The sequence below is a fragment of the Pogona vitticeps genome, chromosome 6 (genome assembly GCF_051106095.1).
Source record: "Pogona vitticeps strain Pit_001003342236 chromosome 6, PviZW2.1, whole genome shotgun sequence".
NCBI lineage: Eukaryota > Metazoa > Chordata > Lepidosauria > Squamata > Agamidae > Pogona > Pogona vitticeps.
In genome coordinates, this window is record NC_135788.1 from 96178768 (window position 1) to 96200414 (window position 21647).

Sequence of the window (21647 nt, forward strand, 5' to 3'; positions counted from 1 at the left end):
AATTCCTGACATCTAGAACATAGCCCTTTCCTTTGAATTTTTCAATATAATTCCTACCCAGGATACTTTACTTTTTTTTCTTATTCTAGAAGAAACATAAGCCTTGATACAAATGCAGACATTTTCAGGACAACAAACATAATACTATGCTAGATCGAATCCTCCTGCCGTATGCCCTTAAAGAAGACTTATTTCTAAAACCATTGGCAGTGGTAATTGCTAAAGGTATTGGGTGGACTGAATCAAAACATTTTTTCCTGCCACAAGTGATTCAATTGTGCTATTCCATCCATTTAGAGAGTTCACACCTGGAACCGTGGAAACGTGTCCATAGATTGTAAGAGTCCTGATGGATCAGATTGGAGGCTTCTCTAGGCCAGCACTCTAATCTCACAGTGACCAACTTGATACCTCTAGGAACATTTTTTAAAAAGCAGGTTGTGATTTGCCACCATCTTCCTTAAAAAGCAGATCTAGTGAAATTAATGGGAAGGGAAATAGGATTAATTTAAATCCCTTTGATTTTAATGGAACTTTTCTAAGTATGATCAGATCCAAGTCTCTCTTAGGGTGCAACTACACTGTGTGCTCTCCTAGTCCTCCCACATGGGGCAGAATGTGACGGGGAGGTACTTTGACATAAAATATACAAGGTCTCAGATGGAGATGAAAATCTATGGATTGAGAGTGAGACTTTTCACTGATTTTTTTCAATGCCAAAGTGATCTAGAGCTAAATTAGTGCATCAATGAAAGGATTCAGGCAAAGCGTAGTTACATGACATTAAGTCAATTCTAAACCTTTCCCGGTTTCCCTAGATATGGGTTACTCAATCCCTTCTTCTAGGGGTGCTCTTGGACTCTACGTCTTGCCCGTGGCTACACAGGGCTGGCTGTCCTCCTGAGAGGCACAGTAGAGAACTAAACTCCAAATGAAGATAACTAAGTCATTCAGCTATCCAGCGAGCTATATATTGTCAGTGTGCATGGTACTTAAACACGTCTGTTAACTGGTTTAAGACAGTTTCCTAAATGTCGGATAACAATAACATTTTTCTGCGTTCAGGTATATTGGTCAAAATCTTGTTGCTTCATGTAGTAAATTGTACTACAATAGGGCCTTTAAATTAGCGGGGATTAAATGAGTTGACTCCTCTGTAAATTCTGTTGATTCAAATGGGCCTAGTCTACTGTGATGAAGGGACGTGGTGGCACTGTGGGCTAAACCACAGAAGCTTCTGTGCTGCAGGGTCAGAAGACCAGCAGTCGTAAGATCGAATACATGCGACGGAGTGAGCTCCCATCACTCTGTCCCAGCTCCTGACCAACCTAGCAGTTCGAAAGCATGCAAATGCGAGTAGATAAATAGGGACCACCTGGGTGGGAAGTTAAACAAGGTTCCGGGTCTAAGTCGTGCTGGTTACTTGACAACGGAAACTGTCTTCAGACAAACGCTGGCTCTACGGCTTGGAAACAGGGATGAGCACCTCCCCCTAGAGTCGGACACGACTGACTAAATGCAAAGGGGAACCTTTACCTACTGTGATGTGCTATGCTAATGAACAAAATTTTGGCCACTGAGTTCCTTTTATTATCAGATTTAATATGTCCGAGATGGGAAGTTGGGATGCTTCCAGATAGACAGCCCCTAGCACAACGTATCAAAAGGCATTATACAGCTATTCTATCTCTCCTTAAGGGATTTTAAACATTTTGTTGATAAAAACACTTGTTTGGGAACGTTGCCCGTGGATATTATCGACATTTCATACCCCACCACCCCAATTCTATGAAAGAGACAGGTAAATTTTATTAAATCCTCCATGGGAGCACCCATGTCCCTTATCATTATGTTAACTGTATTGTATTTCTAGCGTATCTACATAAATTAGCATATGTTCATTTTATGCAGTTCTGTGACTTTGTTTAAATCATCAGGTTTGTTTATAGCTCTCTCTCTCTCTCTCTCATCACAAAATGGAGATAGCCAGCTGTAATGACCCCACAGCTGGATTAGCTTCAGCATGGAGTCTTTTAGGTTTCAGTCCATTCCCTGGGATGTGTCTACAAACTATTAGGCTGAAAAGGAAGTTTTGCCTGCAATTAAAATTATTATCAGTTTAATTGGTGTAATATTTGTAGCCATAGTGTTTGTGTTTTTAGGAGTTATTGGCCTCTATGGTAATCTATTAAATCAACAAATGTATCCTGCATTCCACACTCGTTTAGGGCCACACTCCATGTTATTTACTAAATCCACACCAGACCTAATTAATGCCTAAGTGCAAACATTCTTTTTACTTGACCTTAGCTCCCCCTTGAATTAAGCCTGTTTTCGTACCTTAGGTTTTGGGAAGGGCTTCTGAGGCAAAATTTAGGGCTTCCAGTCTGAGCTGAGAATTTAAAATCTGGGTTTATCTGAAAATAAGCACCACTACAGAATATATATAATGTCACAATCATGCCAATTTTTTTTTTTAAAAAAAACCATTTCTAGTTAAATAAAATAGTTTAAAAATATTTTTTAAAAATGTTGCATGGAATGCTTATATGTTTTCTGGCAATAGGAAACAAAGCCTGTACTGTCTTTTCAGCACAATTTAGTCATGTAATTTGTTGCCTGTAATTTGTTGCAGATACTGGTATCCGGTCTTTCCATATAAGATGCTGGAAGCTGTATCTGCTTTTGCTGTGACTCAGACTTCTGAAAAATATTTGAATTATGAGGATATACTGTACATTGTGCAAACTGCAATGAAATTTGATATTTAGTTTGAAAAAAAAACTGATTTCAACTTTAATGAAAGTTTGTATTCCCTACTGTATGTACAACTCATCAAGGACTGTTTCAGTGCTTCAATGCCCTCATGAAAAAATAAATAATTTTACTTATTTTTTAAATAGCTTTGCTGATCCAAAGAGAGAGAAAAATCCAAAATGTTTCATGTCTTTATTTGGATTGACAACAATGGCACAATAAGCTCTCTCTAACTCTTCATGAAATGGTGATGAAGAGTTATGGAGAACTTGAACATTTACACACTTCTGCACTATTTGAACTGGTCCAAATGAACATTTTGCCCAGTTGTGGATATAGAACTTTTTGCATACATGTGTACCTGGTTCCGATAAACCACACATCCAAAAGTCATCATCCTGCACTGTTATCAACTTTGTTTGGTTGGCAGCAGAACTTCTTAGGTCCCTTTTTAATATCAAGTTCTTATGAAAATTGTGCTAGATGCTGTACTGAATGTGTTCTGAATTGGGACTTGGTTTTCCATTAATTGATTCCAAGAGGGTTTTATACACTTATTTCCACAGAGCAGGTGGAAGTTTCCACTCATACTATGATGTTAGAATCTATTTATGTGTATGAGTGTGTTGGGGGCTATAGACCTAAAGTAAAGTAAAACTTGATTAGCCTGGTGTGTGTGTGTGTGTGTGTGTGTGTGTGCGTGCGCGTGCGTGCGTGCATGCGTGCACATGTGCATGTGTGTGTGTGTGTGTGTGTGCACAATTTAGAAAATTTGTTATACCTTTGTAATGTCTGGTTATGAATGTGCTACCAAGACATTGGAGGCAGTAGTCCTTCCTGCATCCATTTCACATCGCTTACTGTTTAGAAAGATTACTGTATTAGAAATCTTTCATTGCTTAGACAGATGGCATGCTCTAAATTCAAAACCATTATTTTAGAGCAGATATTTCTGCTGTAGCTTTTCATTTACCTTTTGAGGGGGGCGGGGAGAAAGTTGGTGCCAAGTTGCACACTGCTTGGTACAAGCAAAAACAGAATTACTCTGACATAAAATGAAATCTCTGCCTTGAGGGGCCAATTTTAGTCTTGTCTGTAGAGCAGTGGGAGACACTTGCCAAAACTAAGTATATTGGGAAGTGTTTTTCTTTTTCCTTTTGCACAAGCTCCATTGTGATAAATGGGAGCAGAGTTTGAAAGTAACGTGTTACAAGTAACTTACAGTGTGAAAGTTTTGGGGATAACAAGGACATAAGTATGTTCCTTTTGTAAATAAGGTGAGGACAAGTAACATCAGTACCTTTTCCAGAAAAATGTATAACACTTACTGCTACTTGTTAGTTTTTTGGTGCTAAAATACTTTTCATGAGGCATTATGGGAGGACTTTTGAAATGTTGTTTTCTTATTAATTTTAAATGAAACAAGACCCACAAGAAGAGTAATGGACAGCGCAAAACACCACTTGAAAAAAGGTTCTTGGTAATGTTAACAGCTACAATTTCAGTGACGATGGTGGAGAAATAGAATGCGTTACATAAGAAATTACATTTTAAATGTAACTCTCTAAGCTTTGTATCGGAGCTGCATGCTCATGAGCTCCTGTTTGTTTGAGTTAAGCTGAACCTAGAAGAATATTTGTGGGCTAAACATAATATTAGTTGATGAAGGGTAAACTTGTGTATGTGCGCACATGTAGAATATCATTTTGATTTTCCACCTCTAGTTTCTGAAGGACTTTAATTTACCCTGGGAATAAGCTTCTCGAGCCATCTGTTTTTGGTCCATCGTCCGAGTCTTTCTCTCTCTCCTTCTTGCTTTCTCTGAAAATAGAAGCAGTATCTATTTCTGAACCGGAAATGTAGTGGGAGGAGGGGAGGGTGGAGGGAGGGAGCAAGAGGGAAGTGGTGAGGTGGAGAATTTGGTTAAGGTCAGTGGGGGTAAGAGAAACAGAGCTGCTTTTACACCTGTCTCAGTCAGTTTGGCAGATTTTGATGAAAGAAAGATAGACTGTGTGCGTCTGCGAGTTATTCTGTTTGAGATGTCATGCTGGAAAGGCGTGTGGGAGTAGGGAATTGGCCTGGACATGTATTGACCACTGGAAAGTAGACTGTAACACTGAACTGTTAGTGCTGTATTTAGTAATTTATAAAGGCAGCTGAAGTATGTACAACACAATGTACAACACACCTTCCCATTGTGGGAAAAGAGAGATGAAAACCAGAATGTGATATTTGTGGAGTATGGCAATTTGGCCCTTTCTCCTCTTCCTTTCATTCTCTGAAACCAGGTTGCTCACTGTAAAAAAATAAAAAAATAAAAAATAAACCATCTATCGTTGTTGTCAGTAGGAGAACCTTAGCTTCTGGTTCAATAAAAACTGCAGTCTGTGACATCTGACAGGTTACCAAGTGTGGAGACAGGCCATAATCCTGCTCCTTAGGCCCAGGAAATCACATTAGAGTAGGCTCATTGAATCAGTGGGGATTTGGTGAGTCAGCTCCTCTGTATGTTCTATTGATTCGAATGAGCCTACTCAAATTTGCATAGTAAATCACAACTAGAGGAGGTCCATTTGAATCAATGGAATTTACAGAGTCTCACAAAATCTCTATTGATTCAATGGACCAACTATACAGACCAACACTGGAAGATAAGCCCCTCAGGTCGGAAGACGTCCAGCATGCTACTGAGGAAGAGTGGAGGACAAGGACAAGTAACTCCAGAGCTAATGAAGTGGTTGGGCCAAAGCCGAAAGGACACTCAGCTGCAGACGCACCTGGAAGTGAAAGGAAAGTCCGATGCTGCAAAGAAAAATACTGCTTCCCTGGAAAAGACCCTGATGTTGGGAAAGTGTTAAGGCAAGAGGAGAAGGGGATGACAGAGGACGAGATAGTTGGACAGTGTCATCGAAGCTATCAACATGAATTTGACCCAACTCCGGGAGGCAGTGGAAGACAGGAGGACCTGGCGTGCTCTGGTCCATGGGGTCACAAAGAGTCAGACACGACTTAACAACTAAACAACAACAGTGACCTTGCTTTTTGAGTGTGGTAACAGCACCATCTATGTGCACATGAGAATGACCCAACTTTTGCAAAAGTACAAAAAATATGCATAGATAGCACTTGGTGAAAATAATTCCTTCATACTCCAGCCAGTATCCTGAGTGTCAGCAAACCTATGGGAAGGTGGTCTTAAATGAGGAACCTAAGTCCAACAGGAACCAAGCATTCAGTGAGGATGCTTGGTTCCTATGCATGCTCAAGGACCATGGAAAGCCATTGGAGTTGGGGAAGTAGAAGACCAGGGGGAAGGGAAAGGATTGGAACAGTTTACTGGTTGGAAACCTGAACAGCACTCCACACTGCAAAGCTTTGCTTCAAGTCTCACTTCCAACTGCTGTCTTGTTTCAAGCTGTTGTAGGAAAGACCGATTTTACTAGTTGCATGGCTAGGGATTGTGAGAGTTGCAACATAGAATACAGTGGTGCCTCACATAGCGACGATAATCGGTGCAGCAAAAATTGCTGCAAAGCGATTTCGTCACTATGCGATTTAAAAAAGCCCATAGGAATGCATTGAAACCCCTTCAATGCATTCCTATGGGCTTCAGACTCACCTTTAAACGAAAATCCTCCATATGGCGGCTATTTTCGCTGTCCGGTAAGCGAGGAATCCGTCCCAGAAAACAGCGGGCGGCCATTTTTTTAACCTGGTGGCCATCATTGCAAAGCAATTTTTCCCTATTTAAAACATCGCAATGTGATCACTTTTGCGATCACAAAATCTTCATTGCTATGCAATTTCGTCGTTAAACAGGGCGCCCGTTAAGTGAGGCACCACTGTATTTTGTGGGTCTCTATTCAGGAAAGGCTTGGCTAGGAGACTGGTGATTATATATTTATTATATTTAATATTCTAAGATCCAAGAAACACCTTTAATGTTTCTTCACAAAGACACCCATGCTAATACACCAGAACAGTATCTGTGTATTAGCTATATGTTGGGGTTGGGGATGACCAGAGAGGCCCCATCATCCCTTCTTGTGTGCAAGTAACACATGAAAACAGCCACTCTACTGCAAAACTGTGGATCTGAATCCATTTTTAATAATTCCCCTTTGCTTATATAACTTAGATTTACAATCACTCTAGTGGCCAAACTGGAGACTGAAATCTTGGGAGTGATGTGATAATGTTTCCTTCAAACCAATGCCCAACCTGAAAAGAAGCCTGTCGTGACTAACAATATTAAATATTAAGTCTGAGGCAAAGGGGAGATGTGATGGCCTTCTTTGTGTTTCTCTCTCCCACTCCCCCTTCCCTCTTTCTGCACTACCGACTAGGAGGATGTTTCCATTTCTGAGCTTCAACATCTCTGGCCTGGACCCTGTAGCCCATTACAGCATCTATGTGGACATTGTGTTAGTTGACCAGCACCACTGGCGGTACCAAGGCGGGAAATGGGTTCAGTGCGGCAAGGCAGAGGGCAGTATGCCAGGTATGATGGAGAAATCTTTTCTCCCCTTTTCTGTAGACCACTTTTCCTTTGTCCCTCCTTGTGCTATCCCTTGCCATGGCTACCTCCTTTCCCTTCTACCTTGTTGCCTAGCAACTGTAGTCCTTCTCGCCCTTAAATGTGACAAGATGGCTGCCCACATGGCTGAAGTGGGCCCAAAGCCAAGATGTGACCCACTCTAGGTCCTTCACACAAATAGCCGTTGTGTTATTTAAACAGGACTTCCTTCCTGACAGTTCACCTCAAAAGTGACTGGAATGTGTCTAACTAGGTCCAGATAAGATTTGGTGATATTCTTATGCATTATGTTTAGTTTTATATATTTAGAAACTATTTTGGGCCCTGCAAGGGAAAGAAGGCAGGATATAAATGAAATAAATAAATGATGCAGAAAAAAAGCTACGAGGAAATAGCTTACTTGGACTACAACCCCCCATAATCCTATAGTCAGCATTGCTAGTAGTAACCCTACTGCCTGTAGGATTCAGGGAGATATAGTCCCAAAAGTAAAATTTCTGGTGCATAGCATGTGTGTCTATGTATTTATGTATGTGTGTGCACATGTCCCCAAGATCAATACATACTCTCACCACCAATGGGAGTTTCTCTCTCTCTCTCTCTCTCTCTCTCTCTCTCTCTCTCTCTCTCTCTCTCTCTGTGTGTGTGTGTGTGTGTGTGTGTGTGTGTGTGTGTGTGTGTGTGTGTGTGAGAGAGAGAGAGAGAGAGAGAGAGAGAGAGAGAGAGAGAGAGAGAGAGAGAGAGAGAGAGAGAGAGAGGTGGAGGGAGAGGGAGAGAGGGAAGCAGGGAGACAGGGAAAGAACTTCCTGTCAGGACAGTAGCAGAGCAAAGTTGTCATTTCTTTAAAAGACCTCCCCTGCACTAGTCTGAAACTAGTGGATGTGTCCTTGTGATGTCATAGACACAGGGCAGGCAAGGAATAGGAGAGGGAGCTGCAGTGCTTCCAGTGCTGCCATTGTAGAAATGGGCACTGAGTAAGTCCAAATGAGTAGCCAAGAATCTGAGGTAAAACCTGGCTAATCAGGTAATGTAACAAACTAAAACTACGAAAAAAGCAGCCGAGCAGTCATCAAAACACACCTGGTGCCAGCTGGGAAGCAGTGCAAAACCTCAAATGCAAAAACCCCACATTTGGTTTTCCTCCAGTGCTATTCAACCTGAGATTTGTTTCCCTGCATAACAGCTGCCTAAGGCTTCCGCTGGGAGTTGGCAATCCTATGCACATTGGCTATCTGTTCAAGGTTTTTTTAAAAGGCCAAACAACAAAGAACATTATGTCTAGTTTAGCTGTTAGCCTCTCAGCTAGAAGGTGACCATAACAATGCTGCTAATAAGAGCAAAGCATGTCACATGGATTATATTTATTTTAAAACCAATAAAAGTATTGTTGTTGCTTAGTCGTTTAGTTGTGTCCGATTCTTCGTGACCCCATGGACCAGAGCATGCCAGGCCCTCCTGTCTTCAAATATTAGGGAGATAAATAAAAGTATTAGGCAAACCAAAAGGGCCTAATAGAAATGGTCAATTAAGATGATATTTGGAATTTATATTATGGCCAACATGGTTACCTTTTGCTTTTTTATGTATTTCATCTCAGTAATCCATGCAGGGTCCCCATAAAAGAGATTAGTGCTTTTTATAATCATATTGCTCTTGGAAGGGAGAGACTAAGAGCTAAACTACAGAAAACATAAAATATATGTCAGCTAAAATAAGAATGTGGAAGTTTTATCCAAATTGAGACCTCCACACACAAGTAGAAGTTAACCTCTGTTTGGGGAGCAGAGTATGTAAGATGTGGTTGCCAGGTCATCATAATCTCATTCACCAATGTCTGAGATGTAAGATGGGGCAAGCCTTGTGATGTGACAGGGAGTGAGTATACATGATAACATGCAGAAAGCGTGTTTCTGAACATGTGTGAATTGATATGCCCTGAAAATGACTCCAAATTATGGAGTGTCAGGTTGACAGTACCCCCTGTCTGAAACTGCAAATCCAAATCCCAAGAACTGGAAAACAGACTCCAAAGCCTCAGTTTCAGGGCCGAAACTGGAGACCGGGCAACTCTTATCTGCTTGGCATAGCCCTGTCTTGATTCCTATGCTGGAGCAAATAATTGTAATAATGTCATAATAGGACAGAGGACGAGATGGTTAGACAGAGTCATCGAAGCTACCAACATGAATTTGACCAAACTCCGGGAGGTAGTGGAAGACAGGAGGGCCTGGCGTGCTCTGGTCTGTGGGGTCATGAAGAGTCGGACACGACTTAACAACTAAACAACAACAATCAATAGGGCACAAATAAGCCTGATGACATAGCTAAGTTGTGATTTGTATGAGGTTTTCCCACATCACAACCTGTATGTCCCTGCACTTTAGTCAACCTGCTTTGTATAGTGGTTACACAGAGCAGCGGTGTGTGACTTGTGGTCCTCCAGGATTATACTGCATGCCTCATTGTCATGCTTTACCATTGGATATGCGGACTAAGACTGATGGGCATCATAGTCCCACAATATCTGGAGGGCCTCAAGTTGCCTATTTCATACCAAGAGAGTGAGAAGGGCTTTACATTTTGAAAAAGTGCTATACATTTCGGTGAAGGAACTCATATCCCTCAAGATTTTGATGAACTGCTGCTCCCAGGAAATCACACAAGTAGTCATAATGAATGGAGCTGTTGGAAATTGGAGTCCAACTACCTCTGATGGACCACAGGAGTTTCTACTCTACAAAGATGACAATAATAAGGTGTTCAACCAAAGCGACTGTGAACATGTTTGGAACCTTCTTATATTTTGGACTCATTTACAAGTAAGTCCCTTAGCTGAGATCCTTGAGTTCCAGCTGACATTCAGTCATGAATTTTACTGTTTACTGATTTTAATAAATCATGTCTAAAGACTATACAACCTCCTCATAATTTGGATGCAGATCATATAAAAATATTGCTATACAATAAAAAGTCACTATAAAAACTACAAAAACATATCCTTTAAAATAAAGTGCAAAGAACAGCATCTCTCTCCATATCACAACAATACACCCACAACAAAAACCACGCTGATCACCATAATCGCCCAATCTCCTGAAAAAGACAAATGCTGGTCCCACAGCTAACAATACTCAACTATCCCACAAACTGAGCACAGACAGAGTTCCGACTCCTGTCCTCTGAAGGTGCCAGCACAGAGACTGGTGAAACGTTAGAGAGAACAACCTTCAGAACATGGCCAAACAGCCCAAAAAACCTACAACAACCATCGGATCCCGGCCATGAAAGCCTTCGAGAGTACATAGATCAGTAACGAGTAAAAATATATTCTAAGAATTCATACTGCATTTATTTATTTAGCATATTTATCTATCACTTTTTAATACAAATTCAGTTTGAAAAAGACCGAATGCCTTTTCTTCGAGCATGTTTCAGTGAAATTATTCATGCGCCTAACTAGGGAGGCATCCATATATACCATATCTACCTAAGGACATATTCCCTTATCTTCACAGCTGATGCCCATGACCAGGCCCACCATTGAAGTGTGGGGCCATCAGCTCAGGTCACTAATTCTGGGTCTCAGGAAAGGCCGCAAATTGTTAGTTGGCTATTTTTTTGTAGGATTTTCATGTCAGGGAGAGGTGTCTGTGGGTTTTTTCTCCCACCTCTAGTACCAAGTACCACCTAATTCTGAACTATCTCTGGAGGCAAAAATGTTGAAACTGAGGATGTTCTACTTTGGGTACATCATGAGAAGACAGGATTCTCTGGAAAAGACAAAAATTCTGGGCAAATTTGAAAGCAACAGGAAAAGAGGAAGACCAAATACTTGATGGACTGACTTCCTTTAGTTTACAAGAGCTAAGCAGGGCTGTTGGGGACAGGACATTTTGGAGATCTTTTATTCATAGGATTTTCATAAATCTGACATGACTTGATGGCACATAACAACAAATATCAACTATCTGGCATTGGTTTTTGTGCACCCTGAGTTAAGTGGGTTGGGGTGACCTTTGCTATTACACTTCAGGTAGCGGAATGCCTTAGCTGGTCCTGTCAATAGCTACTCAGGATCTGGCCTTAGCAGTGGGGCAAAGAAAAATTCCTTCTGGAAGCACATGCTGTCCACATAATTATGTCCAGAAAACTGGGAACAGAACAGCAGATGATCTTTGGATTTCCCCATTTGTTTTATTTAGAGATGTTTTTAAACATTTTCAGGTAATAATTAATGTGCTGCTGTCAAGTTAAGTTAAACTGGTGGTAACTAGGGGTTTCTAGAGATAAAGAAGAGTTAGTTGTATAAGTTTGTGTTTCTGGACTACAATGCCAATAATTGAATTCTGAGACTTCTAGCTGAAAAACACAAACCTGCACACATCTATTATAAAGTATTCAGAAGTAGTTTAACAGTCCCTCCAGCTGGTAGTATTCTGGAACTGTGCAGCTTGCCCAAGGCCAGAAGTTGTAGGGTACATAAATCCCATCAGCCAGTCACAATCTTGGCAATGCCAGATGGCCCCACTCCTGCAAAGCACAGTGGAGCCGGAAACTCCAATGCACAGAGTTTTTCAGCTAGCTATCAATATTCCAACCCACCCCATTGCTCAAGCTAAATGTCTCCAAGGCTGTTAGGTTTAAAAGATTTTGAGAAGACATCCTCTTCCCCATTATTGCTGCAGTACCTTTTTGTGCTGCTCGATGTTGCCCTGTTCTCCAGATCCATGTCTCCATCTAGTGGCAGAGGCAAGAAACTGCATCATTTTCCTCTGGAAATCATTGGTGCAAATCCTACACTTCCCATTGCCATTCACTGGCAGTCTTGCCCCCAGCCTGGCCATTAAAGAGGCAAAAGCAGGAACCGTGGCTGCCATTGGAGCACAACTCATGGGGACCTCTTGGCCTCACCTGCATGAGACTGCAGCTTCAAGACTTGTTAGATGAAACTGGAACCAATGAAGTTCTGCCAAGCCTTAGGAATCTTCTGACTCTGGTCTAGTCCTTCAGACTGAGTTCTCACAAGACGGAAGATGCAGTAACAAATTTAAAGCACCTTTGCAGATACAAGTGGTGCCTCACATAGTTTTCGCTATGTGAAAACTTCGCTAAGTGGAAAGTAAAAAGCCATTGGAACGTTCCAAATCGGCACAAAACTCACCGTTTAGCGAAGTTTCCAGGGTCTGGCAGCCATTTTCGCGCCCTTGGTAAGGGAGGGGAGGGTGCGAAAACGCTGCACGCGGCCATTTCAGGCATCTGGCGGCCATTTTGGAGCTGCCGAACAGCTGATTTTCGGGCGGTAAGCTGATTTTCGCTTACTGATCTTCGCTATGTGAGTTTCGCCCATTGGGGCTGACCCTATGTGTCCGCATTAGCGATCCCAGAAAAGGGATCGCTATGTGGATTCGTTGCTATACGAGGCGCTCGTTAAGCGAGACACCACTTGTATGCAAAATTGTATTTCCTTCACAACTGAGTAAATCTTAATCTTTACCCTGTTCATTTATCATCAAGTGCAGGAGATCCAGAGTACATGGCATGGCTCTACTGGCACCTTTCCTTGTACAAACTAAGATATCTGATGTGTTGTAACTTTATGGGAGTTTTCATATTCAACAGCTGTGCCTGCCCTACTTTGACATGGGTTAGGATGCCTCAGAATATCTTAGCTGAAATTTTATTGTGCACCTCCACATGCACAGTGGTGATGACATTAGCAGCAGCAGGAGATTGCAGTTGGTTAAAGGCTTTCTTTGGGGATTCCAGGGTACACGTAACTTCATCAAATTGTGCATGAATCATGTATACTGCAAAAATCAGCTCTGATTAGCAGCAATTTGTTATTAATCAGCAGTGATTTGCGAAGTTTGACATCATCACCATTGCACATATAGAGCTGTGCAACAGGATTCAGCTAGTATCTTAAAAGTCGAAATTAGTGGCTGTCATCCTAGGTATAGGAAGGATGTAGGAAAATAAAAATAATGTGAACAACCATTAATCCAGGGTGATCTATTTCATTCACTTCAATATATGGACCAAGTTGCACAGCAACAATGTATTTAAACCATTTCTGCATACTTGCAGGTCAGGCATGAACAGCAAATTTCTTTTTTCTTTTTTACTATTCACATTACCCATTTCAACATGTATTCTTCCTGTTATCTTAATTTGCTGATGTCAATACATTCATAATACAGTACACTGTACTTGAGGGGGTGTAGGCACATGTTGTCTAGATTCTACATAGGACCCTTAGCTTAAACTTTAGCATGTCCAGCAGCATATCTTTAAAAAAAGGAGTGGCTGTAGATAACCTATGGACCATACGTAGCCCTTTTGCCACTTTTCTTATGCTCCTTCTAAATGTGAATTGGTAGGGGCACCAGCTGCCAAAACAGCCACCAAAATTTAAATCAAGAACTTTGTTTAAGAACAGCATGGTCAACAAATCATCCACATTCACATCCTGTCCTCTCTCCCAAGAATTTTTTTTCTGGAATAGTAATTCTCTGCTTCCAATCCACCTTTCAGTCCAAATTTCATCTCTCCTGTGTCTTCTTTATATTTCTTTTCAATTCTGCCATGTATTATTTTTAAGAAAGACCTGAGCAAATGGCTCATGAAGCTTGTCATTGCAAGCTCTGGCATTTTGCTTTTTGGTTAATACAATAGAGTGAAATATCAATATCAGTGAAATTTCACTAACTCCTCTTCCATAGAAGAGGTTGAAAAGATTTGTTAAAACATCTAACATCTAAGCTGTCATCTTTTACTGGCTTTTTAATACTGAGAAATTTCAAAACTCAGCTAACAAAGTAATACAGCAATCTTTAGGTAGTCTGGCACACATTTTTGGACAGCCAGGGAGAAGCCAAATTACACCAGTAGCTGTAGCGGTTGCTGCTATTCCCACTAGGACTCACCTCCTGAGTGACCTCACCAATAATGATCATGACACACAGGGTTCCCCCCCCCCCCACAAACCCTGTGCTGATGCAGGGCTGCTGGAACATCTCTGTGGAGGGTGCTGCTGGTCCATTTGCTACTGCTTCCGGAGCTTGTGTAACAAGAAGACTCATGAGTTATGACACTGGTGCTTTACTCCTTGTGTTGCTTCAAACAACATGACAAGCCAAAGTGCATACACCCATCAGCTCTCTACTTAGGCTCCACCATTTGTTCTTTGGTTTTCAGTGCACCAGTGTTTCTCAAGCACAAGACACATGGAGACACCTTTACGCTGAACTTTATGCTGAGCCTTAGTGTCAGGCAGCTGGGAATGGAGATAGGTGACCAAGTTTTAAAGTCACAGTGCACTCCCCACCCCCCAAAAAGCCCTTTCTCCTCCTCCAGTACACCCACCATGAGACTTTTATCCTCATATGGTAACCCTGAGACCTGATAATCATAGCAGAGAATTATTGGTGAAAATGGTTTCAAACAAGTGTAACTATCTGTAACATAGACATGTTGTGAGAAGCTGTGAGATGCTAACTAGAAATGCCATCTTTTTGGCAGGGAATCGGACATACATGCATCCAGATTCGCCCAATACAGGAGCCCACTGGATGCGGCAAGAGATTTCCTTTGGGAAGTTAAAGCTCACCAATAACAAAGGAGCACCCAATAACGTCACACAGGTAATTCTGGTTTTTAGGCTTGGACTAAATCATTTTGTTATACCTGCCCATCTGATACCCCCCACCCCTGTAATAACCCTGAAAAACAGAGAGTTAAAATCAGAGCTATAAAAGTTACCTTTTGGAATAAAGCAAAAAGACAAATTTGAGTAGTATTTTCACTGAGTGATCAAAATGTCATTCAGTAAGAGTTAGCTCATTAGAGTGGATCTTAGAAACTTTGGAATGGGAAAGAGAAGCTAGAAAAAAATAGTTCTGGCAAGATAATGCAGCCATGGGAACTGAAGTTGCTTAAGTCCCAAAATGGACTTGAGGAATCAGTTTGAGGTTTTGTGTTATCAGGTTGCACCTGAAGGGTGCCTATCTCCAGATCCGTAGACCAGTAGTAGTTGCACACTAGAAGATTCTAGGAATTACAGTACAAAAAAGTTACTTTTGTAAACTCTGAATCAGCATTGCAAAAATATGCTGAGATGCAACTCATGGATCACATTTAAATGAATCTTGTCCCATTTGTCTGGCAGATGATTGTGTTACAGTCCTTGCACAAGTATCAGCCACGTCTACATGTTACCGAGGCCAAGCAGGGTGAGCTAGAAGAAGCGCACCCTTCCCTTTGTACCCAGACCTTCACCTTCCCAGAGACTCAGTTCATCGCTGTTACGGCCTACCAGAATGCTGACGTGAGTTTGCATGGGGAGGGAGCACATGCCATATTTGAAAACCTAACCAACCCAGAGGTTGGAAAAACATGTTAATTTTTAATGTGTCAATGTTACATTTGTTACTTTTGCCGCCAGAGGACCAAAAATGTAATCCATAAATGTGGTGTTATGAAATAATGTTGTAAAAATAAAATTAATAGCAATATTAGTCATTAAATGCCATATTGATTTGTCCTCTATAAATGGCACATGTGTTTCCATACATCCCTCACCATCTTCATAAAATGGAAAGAGCCATAGAGGGTTTTTTAAAAAATACTTTAGGAGTCATGGTTCTCTGACTTAAACGGGGTATGTGTGTCTTGGGACTAGAGCTCCAGAAATTTCTTGGTGGAATAGCCTTGAATGCGAATGGCTCTACATAGATCCATACAAATCATTCCCACCTGTTCTTTCCACATTGATTTTGCTTTACATCCCATCAAATGCTCAGTGTGCTTTTCAAACCTCTAGCAGCATTTTGAAACTGGTTTATCCATAAGAGATTGGGAGCAGTACGTTTCAATTGTGATTACTGCTCCAGGGATGGGATGCATGTGTTAGGAAGTTGGTTGCCAAAGAGGTGCAGCTGAGAATTTTGGGAGTTGTCATGTTCTAGAAATGCATCTGATATTACATAAAAAAATTACTGGCTTGTAGCTTTGTGTACAATGACACTCTTGGTAATGTATGAATGTTTTTTTCTTGAGGAATAGGTAGGTGAATGTTCTGTTGCCCTTTCCACCGTTTTAGCAAATACAGTATTAGAGGATATGAGTTACCTCTAGCTTATTGCTTGTGTTTTGGGATTTGTAATCTGCTTTGAAAAAGTACTAAATTAGGGAGGGAAATTTTGAAACAACAAAACCACTTCTGAAGGAGCCACTGGCAAAGGCATCTGTAGCGGCCAACAGCAAAATCCCCCTGTAATCCCCACTGCTTCTTTTAACACTAGCAATTTAAGTGGTAAGTTAATACTGCTCAATCAATGAGTTAAATATTTTTTTTTATTTTTAAGGTTAACAGCAACAAATTACTTTTCCCCATTTCTAACGCTGAACACTAACATGTTAATTTTCTAATCTAACATTCCAAACTCTTCTGTCTCCCTTTGAATAAAAGAGAGATGAGAAGGTGTTTAGTTCTGGAGAGCAGTCTGGAATGAATATGTACATGGCTGGGAATTATTTAATGGTAGTTCCCTTTTTGTCCTGCCTTTCTATTAAAAACAGCACTGCAGGCAGCTAACAAGCATAACTGAAAACAAATTAAAAATGGACTAGGCAATTAAATCAGTAAATTCTTCATGTTAATGAAAGCCATAAAAAACATAAAGGGAGGCCACCTTTAATTTTGGAACCATGTGCATTGAGACCCCTGCAAATCTAGAGCTAGGAAAAGTTACTTTTTTGATGTTAACATCCCCATTCTGTGAGCTTTCATCCCAAAAAGTAACTTCACATTCTGGTGAGACCCATTTTCAGAGAGGCTAAATAATTAAATATCGAGAACACCTCTGAGCTAAGGGAAGAATAGATTTCCCTGGCTGCCATGTATAGAAGAAAAGGAGCTGTGTCAGTGGTCACAAGGAATCTCATGTCACTAAACAATGGATGCCACTAATTTTAGTACAATCATAATTAGAACCACACAAGCCAGCCAAAAGAAGCCTTTGACCCTCCATAAATCATGGACTTCAGGTTCCATCAGCCTCACTTAGCATGGCAAAATTATCAGCAGTGAAGTTCAAAGCATCAGGAGGGCCAAAGATTTCCTCTTTCTGACATATTGGCTGATGTCAGGAATGAGGTTGTGGCAACGGTAGAAAATCACAGCAGAGCAGAGGTGCTGTTCACAAAGAATTTCAGCATGCATGCCAGACAGTGGTTGGGACAATTGTGCAGTGATGGCTGTTTGTGTCTTTCCATGTTCAGCACCAGGGAAATGCATTCTTACCTATAGTTAGAGTTCTACATCATGCCAGAACAAACAGGATTTCAGCCAGACTGTCTGAATAGGCTTGTTAATTATGGTGCAAATTAAATTTTGACTATGGCGCAAATACAGTTGTTCTGGAACAGGAGTGCTTTGTTACATGAAAATGTGTTAATGCCTCTCAAAAACAGAGTGCCAAGTCTTATGTTTTATTGCATGTACTGTACAGCTAATAGATAGATTTAGATTGTCAACCTTACAATACAATCTTATGCATATCTACTCAGAGGTATATCCGAATGTGTTCTATGGATCTATGTCCTTGTATGTGTTTGTAGGATTGCAACCTTAGGTCTTACTTCAGGTAAACCAACCAAATGAAGTGGGACATATTAACAGATGGCTGAACATAAGTTTTTGACAAGATCAAATAAGGGACTAGCTAGAAAAGAAAGTTACTTCAAATAAACAATTATTGGTTCTTTAAAAAAACACTTCTCATTTTTTTTCAAGAGTAACCATACTTGTTGCTCTTCAGTTGGTTTTTAAAAACATCTGAATGCTACAGGTCCCTGGTCTTTGGCATAAGGCACATTCTCCTCCTGTCCACCTTGTCATATTAGCACATGAGGCACAACTCAGGGCAGCAGTTAAATGTAACTACAATGGTGCCTCGCTAGATGATGATAATCCATTCCACTGAAATCGCTGTTTAGCAAAATCATTGTCTAGCGAAAAGCATTTCCCTATTGGAATGCATTGAAACCTGTTTAATGCATTCCAATGGGGAAGAATTGTCGTTGTCTAGTGAAGATTGGCCATAGGAAAGCTGCTTTGCGAACCGCCGATCAGCTGTTTAAATAGCTGTCTTGCGAAGCTTAGGTCCTGAAAACACCCATTTTGCGAGCGCAGAGGGAGCTGTCAAAATCGTTGTCTAGCGAAAATTGGTTTGCTAAGCAGGGACCAAACATTGTCCAGTGAAATTCCCCCATAGGAATCACTGTTTTGCGAATTGCTATAGCGATCGCAAAAAGTCAATGTCTAGCGAAAAAACAGTCATGCGGGGTAACTGTCTAGCGAGGCACCACTTGTAGTTCCTTCCAAGGTGCATGGGGAGGTAATCCGCTTGTCTATCTCTGTTAATGAACTTTCACAACAGGCACTCTGCCACTTTCTCCTTTGTTTCCCTAGATCACCCAGCTGAAGATAGACCACAATCCTTTTGCAAAAGGATTCCGGGACAACTTTGATTCGTAAGTCTTCCAGTTGTGTACTCTCAAATTCCACCAGTAATTAGGCAACCTTAAGTTCTGAAGTAAGACTGTTGCAACTTCCTGGTTTCAGTATTTAAACCGTCCTTCAGAATTCTGTGAAACTCAAAAACTTGCATTCTGCTGTAACCACCTAAGATCTTTTACTATGCTTGCTCTCTACTTTTCAAGCCACTCAAAACCAGCCAACCAAAAACCAGGAAGGGCTTGGTTGGGCATTTCTAGTTCTCTGTGGATTTTTTTTTAATCGGCACGGGTTGGCTAATTTAGGGAAGAGCTTAGGCCCAAGGCCTGCATGACACACTGATGCAAAAATGGTAGCTCCTAGAACCCTAGTTTGGAGTTAGCTTGCAAACCATGATTTTGTGTTTTCTATGATCTACTGTACCATGATGTCATGCCTAGTCATCTGCTTCACCCGTTAAGTCTCATACCCACTCCTTCTTTCTCTTCTCACCTCCTCCCCCCCTCTCCAGGATGTACGCCACCACTGAAGGAGACCGTACAACTCCGTCTCCACCCAGTGTTGCCAGCTGCCAGCAACTCCTGGCAGACAGCCGTTTCCAAGCCTTCTTGCATGATCAATACACACTCCCCCAGAGCCGTTTCTACAATAGGGAACGCACCCCACTCCCCCTACCATCCAAGGATACCCACCACTGGTATTTTGCTTCACAGCAACCACCCCCTACCCCTTTGGAATACAGCACCTATGAGGGTGACTTCAGAGGGAACAAATTTATGCCCTATGGGGTAAAGCCCTTTGCCTTGCAGCCTGCTCCACACCCCTCATTGCCCTACTACCAGGAACATCCCTTTGGTCCCCCAACCCCTTGGAGCACCCCACCTCAGTATCACCACCCCAAACCCACCCCTGGGACCTTGAGCTGGTTCCGACCTATGAGGGACTTGCAGACGGCCCCCTCTGGTGAGGAGAAAGGGAAGGACAGCGAAGTCTGGGCAGAGCTGGGCTCGGTCAAGTCAGTGGATTCGTCAGACTCTGGGTTGTATGAAGCTGAATGCAAACGTCGAAGGGTGTCTCCATATGTATCCAGTGCCGAGAGCTCGCCACCCATCCGCAATGGCGAGCTCTATGACAAAGAAGGAGGTGATGGTGGTTACTATGGCTTCTATGGCAACTGAAGGGGAAGGGGGGGAAATCCCTGGGAGCCTTCTGAACATCCAGTTCTCCACTCATATCACGGGCAGCCTGCCAGAAGAAAAAGGGTGGGGTACCATTTAGTTTGGGGAAAGGTATGCTCCTTTACAGGCACTGACAAAAACATTGCTATGGTGTAGAACATTGCTTGTCCTAGTCAGCGATCTCTGTTTATTCAGCAACTTCCAGGTGCTAGTCTTCTGGTGTTAGGTATGAATTCGTGTTGACCTGTAGATACCAGAATATGCAAGCCACATACTGGGATGCACACACTTGGGCTCTGTAAGGGCCCCTTGCTCCTGTGTGTGGCAGATAACAAGCACATATGCACTCCCAAAGAAGTGTAAAATGGAACAAACCTCCAGGGTTTTCTCCACACATTTAATGCAATCCGTGTTAGGCTGTTGGTCTCCATCGTTGTTGCCTACCTAAGGGAACTGAAATGAAACTTCTAACCATCATGAATCCAGCTGCAAAATCGAGATGTAAAATACGACTTGGAGGATCCTTTAAAACACACATATGCACAACCCTACCTTTCTTACCTTTCTTGCTGAATTTTTAGGCCATATTGCTAAGCATCAGTTTGATGATCACAGCCACTTTGTTCCAGGTAAGACAATCTGTACACAGAAGCAGACTTTGCCATATTGTAAAAGGAATCACAGGCACAAATTTTATGTGTCTTCCTCTGGCAGGATTTACTGTTGTTGTTATTGAGTGAAAAAGTATGCCACTAACCATCCTAGGTTTGCTATCTGCAGTGCCTCACTTGGCTGGGAGATACATTTTGTTGTACCTTGAATACAGATTCCTCTTGGTCCCTTTTTTACACACCTAGCCACACATTAACACGTTCTTTATATGTAGCTAGATCCAGATCAGAATAGTTGCATTTACAATCTGGCTTCCCCCCCCCCCCCGTTCCAAAAAATTTCTTACATTCAACAGCATGCATATTTTGGGCAATTTAAAAATTAGAAAATTGGTTTGAGAAAAAGAAAGTTTGTGGGAAATCAGTTCTGAGAGCTTCTTTTCAAAATTAAGGTTATCAGAGCTTATTATTACCCACTGTCCTCTACTGCAGTGGTTCCCAACCTCAGGTAACCCAGATGTTCTTGGACTGCAACTCCCAGGAACTCTGGTCAGCACGAGCTGATGGTGCAGGTTTCTGGGAATTACAGTCTAAGAACACCTAGGTTACCCAAGGCTGGGAACTGTTGATCTAGTGGATGGAGTGATAGACTCAGGGGATTCCATTCTGCATTGTATAACATAACACACAAATGGATGGAGAATCTCAGGCTTAAATCAGATGTGCTTTGAACCCATTCCAGAGTGCATATCTAAGGCTGCAGATCCTGGTCTTTCTGTTTCCCCTTGCTTTCAGTACAAGGATTGCTTGAACTGCAACTTGCACAATATTGCATATAATGCAAATGTGGAAATACTATGATGGCTGTTGTGTGCCTATCACCACCAGATTTATTCTTTCTGGCTGGTGGAGAAAAATAACTTCTTTAAAATTTCTGATGTATCTTGTCTACAAATGAAATGGTACTCGCAGAAACTGCTTGGAAGCATCGTTTTAATTGTAAACAAAGCATAGATGGAGCATGCTGCTTGCTTCAAGGGGGAAAA

The 21647-nt window shown here is 41.6% G+C and overlaps 1 protein-coding gene across 2 annotated transcripts in view; it reads left to right on the top strand.

Annotated features, from left to right (window-relative positions):
* The window catches only part of TBX21 (T-box transcription factor 21), a 56726-nt gene extending 35079 nt beyond the window's left edge, over window positions 1–21647 (top strand). The window contains exons 2-6 of one of the 2 annotated variants that reach the window (XM_020785635.3): window positions 7104–7258; window positions 14816–14937; window positions 15462–15620; window positions 18768–18829; window positions 19324–21647. In XM_020785635.3, coding sequence (XP_020641294.3) covers window positions 7104–7258; window positions 14816–14937; window positions 15462–15620; window positions 18768–18829; window positions 19324–19990 — 1165 coding nt within the window. In that variant the 3' untranslated portion in view covers window positions 19991–21647. The remainder of the gene's footprint in view (window positions 1–7103; window positions 7259–14815; window positions 14938–15461; window positions 15621–18767; window positions 18830–19323) is intronic. The other variant, XM_020785636.3, reaches the window with a different exon arrangement.